The sequence below is a fragment of the Desarmillaria tabescens genome (assembly GCF_030435595.1).
Source record: "Desarmillaria tabescens strain CCBAS 213 chromosome Unknown EV420scaffold_165, whole genome shotgun sequence".
Classification (NCBI taxonomy): domain Eukaryota; kingdom Fungi; phylum Basidiomycota; class Agaricomycetes; order Agaricales; family Physalacriaceae; genus Desarmillaria; species Desarmillaria tabescens.
This window is the reverse complement of record NW_026848464.1, coordinates 6,207-13,507: the sequence shown is the minus strand read 5'-3', so window position 1 is coordinate 13,507 and position 7,301 is coordinate 6,207. Positions and strand designations below refer to the sequence as shown.

General features: G+C 46.4%; 1 protein-coding gene across 1 annotated transcript; it reads right to left on the bottom strand.

Moving 5' to 3' along the window:
* Positions 1-1,097: 1,097 nt before the first annotated feature.
* Positions 1,098-3,919, bottom strand: EV420DRAFT_1653528 (uncharacterized protein; the record flags this gene model as incomplete). Its single annotated transcript, XM_060478758.1, has 12 exons — positions 1,098-1,360; positions 1,417-1,609; positions 1,666-1,750; positions 1,804-2,635; positions 2,696-2,775; positions 2,838-2,878; positions 2,933-2,983; positions 3,045-3,127; positions 3,182-3,246; positions 3,307-3,482; positions 3,533-3,697; positions 3,749-3,919. The coding sequence occupies 12 exons, from the start codon at positions 3,917-3,919 to the stop codon at positions 1,098-1,100; spliced, it is 2,205 nt and encodes a 734-aa protein (XP_060321850.1).
* Between the last annotated feature and the right edge of the window lie 3,382 nt (positions 3,920-7,301).

The window sequence follows — 7,301 nt, the reverse complement described above, 5'->3', positions numbered from 1 at the left end:
ATGAATAAAAATTAAAGATAACGCGGCTCGACTTACAGTATATTCCTGGAGCTGATCAAGATGCTCGTTCGCAGTAGTGGCTGGGTCCTTGCAAAGGGACATGATGACAGCCTTTACGACGATAAAAGTAGGAATCATAGTGGAAAAAGTTAAAGATATTGGTTGAGAGATGATTGCTGGTAGAGCGATTGAGAAAAAGACACTGTTGGGTGACAAAGCAACAGAGAAACTGGCCTCGTTTTATAGCGCAACTTGGGGCACAAACAGCAGCAAAAGATTTAGTTGCCTTGAGAGAATTTTCAAACAAGTCAAGTCTGGACTTAGAAAATTCCACAGGGATAGTAAACCTATTCCGCACGATCCTCTAAGTTGAAATTATTTGACTTTATGAAATAGAATTTGTTTGAATTTGATGACTGAGGACAGTCAATTCTTTTTAGTGGGGGGGATATAGTAGTATACCTATGGTATTTACTATTACTATATTACCTGGAAAGGTACATAAATTTTGCGATTTTCTGAGACTCAGAAAGAGAGAGCAATATAGTACTTTAGAAACGAAAAAGATATAAAATCAAATTCGAACGGAAGCAAACCCGCAGTATATGTCATAATGTAGCGAGCATGACAGAAGAAAAGACGTATTTCCTGAAGCAAAAATAACAAGCTACAAGTCCAAGGAATACAGAAATATCGGTCTCAGAGCGTTAGGAAATAAAAGAAGATAAATAAGATAAGAGAAAGCGAAATAATGAGTGGATGATCTACAGGGACAGACAAATCAGGAAGCTATGAATCAGGCACATCAATGACGTGCCACACACGTGATAGAATTAATCGCTAAGTTCGATTAAATAAAGACTGAGAGCGCATCACACAAAATAGAGCAACAGGAAAGGAGATGATAATTTTGTTTTGGAGTTAAACTCCCAAAAGATAATGTGTGCGGTATCTACAAGTAGCTACTGCTGGCTGCATCTAAAGACCCTGAGTGCTAAGATAGATAAAGGAAAATGTAAGTACAAGAAAACAGTTGACGCGGTATGATGAAAGTATACTAGAGCGTTCAAGAAAAGGTTAAGTACTACAAGAGAGCCTTAGACTTCTTTATTATCACCCTCGGACCCAGACTCAGAAGCATCTTTGCCAACGTCGACGATGAAAGAACGGATAAGGTCGGAGACCTCAGTGTAGCCGTCGATGATAGCGGTACCACCCTCGCGCGAGGCAATGGCATCCAGACCGTCCACCAATTCCTGGACAACCTTGTTGTGCTCGGCCATACGGCTGTGAGCAAGGTTGTAAAAAGTACTGATTTCGGCATCAAGGATGGTGACACGGTCGAGACGCTCACGAATAGCTAAAAGAAATAAATTAGAAGAGGGAAAAAGACGAATAAAATTACAGGAGATGTACCAGGATCACCACTCAAGATGAGTGGATCGAGAAGGGTAGCCACGCGATGGAAGTCTGTGGCATTGAGACGCGTGGAGCATTTTCCGTGCCTGCTAGACTTGCACCTAGTGCAGGCCTCTTCACCGACTTCTCCGACGAACTCGCAGAGTTCAGGAACGCCAGAGAAACTGCAATTGAAGCAGGGCCAGAAGATCTATTAAAAGCAGATGAGACAAATAAAATTATATTAAAGAGCAAATAAAAATTTACATCTGGTGCACGAAGAAAGTGCGGGTCCAGATCTGAATGGGCACGAAAGACACAAGAGCCACGGGTATTGGTCTCGGTAGTAGGTCTAAGAGATAGCCCGGTCAGAAAAATATAAGAATAATAAAAGAAATAAATTACTTAGACAATGATTCCGGAGCAGGAGGCAGCACTGACAGCTTGAGACACTCGAGTGCTTGACGAGACAAGGGCTCATGGAATTGGAGATCCACCGATGGGTGGAAGGCGCATGCATACACGGTATTATCAACCGTGATGGAACAGACACTCAATGAAAGTTCTTCCTCTTGCGCGCCAGACCCAGACGCGATGGGCTCGGTCTCTGCCCCAGTGAATCGTCGTGCATGCACGACGTCGCCTTCGGTCTCGGGCACTGGAGTTTCCATTGGCACGGTTGCTTCCTCTTCATACGCAGGCGCCGGTTCCATTTCTTCTTCGGGAATTTCATCTTGCATGGCAGGAGAAGGAGCTTCGTAGGACAAAGCCACGGACGAAGCTTTAGCACGCGCATTTCCAGTAACGACTGAGGCGTTGAGATGGTCGCGACTCGATTTAGGCGTGCTTGAAGCACCTCGACCCTTCTTATTCTTGGAACCCAAGGGATGACCACGGCCACGTTTTTTAGGTTGAGGCACTGGAGAAGGAGATGGAGGTGCGGTGGCCTTTTGTTTATCCTTAGCCGTCTCAGAGAGTTTCTTGGAAGCATTAAGCAGAATGGGAGTACGAAGTGCTGTAGGAAGTGAAATAAATGAGAGACTGTTTAACGGCTCTCCAGTTAGAGGATGATACACACGGGGAGGGGGTACCACGTCAGGCAACTGCCTTTGTATGTGTTTCACTGGTGGAGGAGAAGGGTCATCCTCCTCCTCTACTAATTCCTCTACCACTTGTTCCTCCTCTCCTGCAGCATCACCCCCCATATCCTCATCCTCAAGCGCAGCAATCGGAGGGGCTAGAAAGAAAAAGAATAACTTAGAAAGAGTAAGATGGGCAAGAGGAATTAAATTCTTACCTTGCATTACAGGCTTCTTGGCGGTACCCACAGACTTCTTGGAAGGTGTCGCGGGTTTCTGGGGACCCACATGGCGGAAACTAGCAGAAAATAAAATAAACTAAGTCTGCAAATAGAGGATAGCGAAAGAACAAAAACTCACGTGGAGGCTTGCTCCTTCTGTGGCGTATTTAAAATTGGGGACTAGGAAAGAGAGCCTCAGGAAACATAGACAGGGCAGGGCAGGAAGGTACTTACGCTGTCACGTTCACGCTCATCACGAGCTCGCTTGCGCGTGAACGGTGCAGTCTAGAAAAGAAAATAATCTAACTAAGGGTACAAGGAGAAAACTATCTAAGCGCATGGGAACGGAAGATGCCAGCATAGAAGCAGGCTTCGGCGTAGGCTTGGAAGCCTTGTCCATCTTTTTAGTTGGCCAGTAGTTAGCGAAAGCTAGGGGAATAGATAAGAGGAAGAGAAAGTAAAAGTGAGCTAAGAAATACTCACAGAGTTGCCTGGGTGGCTGCGGTTTTGTTATCATTTGTGGACGAGGGGTTTTACTCGTTGCGAGACTAGGCAAAGAAGTCTTAAGTCCAGAGAAAATTAAATGAATAACCAGAAAAATAAAATACCTTGCATCGGCAGGCTGAGTCTTTTTAGTAGGAGATGGCATAGCGCTATGACGAACTGGCAGCGCAACGATGTCTTCCACACGATAAGGCCAGAGGTCGTACTCAGGCACGGAGTGTTCGCCATTCTTCGAATAATCGGGGTCACCAGGGATACAGAGGGACTCGTCGAGAATGAGCTAAGAGAAAAGTGAGGAAGAGGCAGGCAATAGAATAGAAGGAAACTCACGGTGTTACGACTATGGTCGCATTCCGACAATGACCAGATGCACCAACGGGAGTCTCGCTGACTCGCAGGAATTTTGGAGACGACTCGCAGTATTTGGGAACGCAAAGCGAGGCCGTAGCGGGAATCTTGAAGTCGGAAAGCATGCAGGGTCTCCATGTGCGCAACCTGAAAATAAATTAAGTGTGTAAAGATGAGAATAGAAATATTAGAGTGCACTAGATATTTATGCGCGCTTGTTACGGCCGCCCTGAGCTCAGAGGGGGTTGACTTTTCCAACATCCGGTTGTCGAAGTACGAGCCGACAAGCATACGAGCACCACGCAAATTTTGACAGAAGCTTTGGAGCGGAATAGCATAGGAAACAGCGAGGGCATCCTCAGGAGCCATGACGGACGTTGGCGACGACAGCAAGGATGAGCGAAAGAGAAAGAAATAAGAGACCGACCCCTGCATATGGCACAGAGGTGGAGCGACAGTGAGGGTAAGAAAGAAAGAGAGAAAAGCGGACTTCAACGCTTTAAATATTCCTAGAAGTTCAACATGACATAACAAAGAAGAAAGAACATACAGAGTTCTCACTAGCATGAGAAGCCATGTGGAACAAATGACTGAGAACTTCTTTCCACATGAAAAGAAGCTGCTGCGGTAACCAGGGACCTACTGGAACCTACTGGAACCTACCTGCACAGACCATGGAAGGTCCGAAGCTTAGTGAGGGGGATATGACACGCGTGCAACGCGTTCACACATGTAATTTTGCAAATTCTAGGAATGCAAACGTGTGTGTGCCCCGTGAATAATATTAGAGTGCATGTAAGGCATAGAGCGCTACACACTGAGGCAGAAAGCACTATAATAAAAATAATATGAGTAGAGCGCATGGCTTAGACTTAGAACGGCACACTTGTGTCATTTAAGTGTGCAGTCTCAGTGCTTATACACACACACTGTGCCCTCCTCTGCAGTGTATCACTCAATTAAATTCACTGAAGATAATATATTGAAGGTGCTTCGCGCTACATTGATCTATGATGCGCGAACCCTGCCGATCCGGCAATCACCAAGAAACGTCATCCTGAACAAAGAATCAACAAGTCCGAATACACTAAGGAGTTCTCGGCCAGAGAGAAATAAAACCCGCTGCCCATATGAAATATTAAACTAGAAGTGGTTGCATGGCAACCAATAAAATAAAACTCGCTCACTAGATAAGTTGCATGGCACTGTAATTAAATCTGCGGAGCCAATAAGAAGACACACGCCACATGGCACGACGAGGCTAGGCCTTGCCAAGTGGAGAAAACAGCAGTAGCACGCGTGCCAACACGGAGTGCTGAGTAAAATAATGATTACTATCACTATGGCTGATGCGGCATGCAAGAGAAGGGAGTCCGAGGTGGAGCATTGTCTATTTTCAGTATTTACATTTCATATAGTTAACGGTAAATATAAGAGTGGTAGTTACAGGTAGTTAGCAAGTTTTCAGACCCCCGCAGTTGTACTACGAAGCAGCGTGCTTAGTGTACGATGAAAGGATTTTATTTGAAGCTTCGAGCGAGAGAGTATTATTGAACTTAGAATTATTTTGAACACTTTGAGAGCTCGCGAGGCACGCCTTGCTCGAGCGCGCTTGATTCGTTCAAGTAAAGTACAGTAATTGATTGCGCTCTACTTAGAGAATATTGTATTGTGATAACTTGAATGTGCATTTGTGTTTTTGGAACTTGTTTGTGAATTCCGAGTTATTGCAAGTGGCAGAGGTTCGAACCCTTTGGCTTGTCAGTAATCTCTGAGGGTTTTTTTTGGTTTATTCCCAAGTGGCATAGGTTCAAACCCTGTGGCTTGTGGATGTGTTTTCTGTGTTTGTGTATCTCTGGATCGCATAGGTTAGAACCCTGTGGATCTACGAACGGGTTTTGAAGTGTTTTCTACTTGGAGCGCAAGGCTTTAAGTCGTGTTAAGTGTATTGTGAAACGTTGTGGACACTTGTGTGTTGCGTGCGACGTATTTTGAGGGTTATACGTTCTTGTAGAACATTTGGGGGCTTGCGAAATAATACTTTTGCCTTGAGGCTGAGCGATTCTGTCGCTCACCTCCTGTTCCAAAAGCATTTGGACTTAGAAGATTATTATATTGCTAAGCGCACTATATTATATTGTAACGTGCAAGGATTATTTCAATACTACTGCTATTGTGTGCTTGTATTGCACATCACCCCCGAACTACTGAGGGTTTGTGTGTGTGTGAGTGTGAGTGTGGGTGTGTTAGTGTTATATACGCTAGTGCATTTCTAGCTTGGCACGCACAGAGCCTCTTCAGCGTTCCAAATGGTTCGTAGTACATATTGAGTATAGCCCGCTTGGCCTCAGGGGCTAGTTCGGGCTCGGGGGTCATGGGAGACTTCCCCTTCAGGGGTGTTATTGGAATATCAGATTGTAGGTGTGCTTCTTCGTCGGGGACTTCTTCGACTGTAATGGATGTTGTGCATGCTTGTCCTCGTGGCAGCATTTGGTCACCAGGCCGAAAAGGGCCCTTAGGCGGCATTTGGTCGCTGTTCAACGAGGGGGTGGAGGAGGGCTCTCTGCCCTGCGTTCAGCCCTGGCCAAGGGTGCTTGTGCTCAGTGTTATAACCTCCACATTCGATCCATGATTATCCTCAACTAACCCTGTGGTACTCCGGGTAACCTTTCGCGGACGCACACATGTTGGCTCGCCAGCGGGGTCCCCACCTTTTGCTGCCGCATTATGCGTTTGTGTGGCTACTGAGTGGGGGTGGTCCCTCTGGTTCCTTGCTTCAGCTGCTTTTCCGTCGTTGGCGACAGCCACAATCGGGGTAGGGACTGCCGTCGAGGTTGTTGACCTTTCTTCCCGATGGGGGCGACTGGGCCCAGTCTGATTCTGACATGAGGGCCTCTCCATTGCTTCTGGAACTTTCCCCATACTGTCAGGCAAGGGTTCCCAAGGTTGGACAGCCCCTAGGGGTTCATTGCTGGACGCAGAGTGTGTGGAGTGGCGGAAATCCCCTCCTACGCTGTTGGCTTTTTGCAATTCCTCTTCCTTAGTTTCTTCTACTGTTAATGTGGCGAAAAAATTTGTATATTGTTCGTACGGAGTACCTACATATGTATGATAAGCCTGACTAGCAGGAGAGCATGCACCAGATGAAACTAAGTCCTTTGCTGATGTCGTCAAATCGCTTATTTCGACACCGGCTCGTCTTTTGACAACTTATTGTCTTTGACCTCCTCGACCTTCATGTCCTTTCCTAATTCCTCTTTCTCTGCTTCCACGAGTAATTGGCGTAGTTGTTGAGCAGGGATCTTTTTGCGAGGGGGGAGTTTGACGGGGATCCATTTCGATTTGTCCGTTGGACATTTATGGTCCCGGCTCCACCCGGTATTTCTGCACTTGAAGCATTGCTTCTCACTCCACAGCTTATCGATTTCCATTGGCTGCCTGGCTCCACTGTACGTCACTCCGGTGGCATCCTTCTTGTCGCTAGAACCTCCCGAACCTCCTGCCTTCACGGAGGACTGATTTTGGTTGCCTCGACCCAAACCACTGCTAGGGTTTGGGGAGGACTTACTTCCTTGCTGCTGGGCAAGGCCATATCGATAGTTGGCATCGATCCTCTCGATTCGCCACTTCCACTCGGCATACGTGGTGGGACAAGCATTGTCCCCGTGCATGATCGTGGTGCAAACTGTTGGTCATACAGCGGCTTCAATGGCTTCGAACATCTGTTTTTTGTCTCCAAATTCTTCGCACT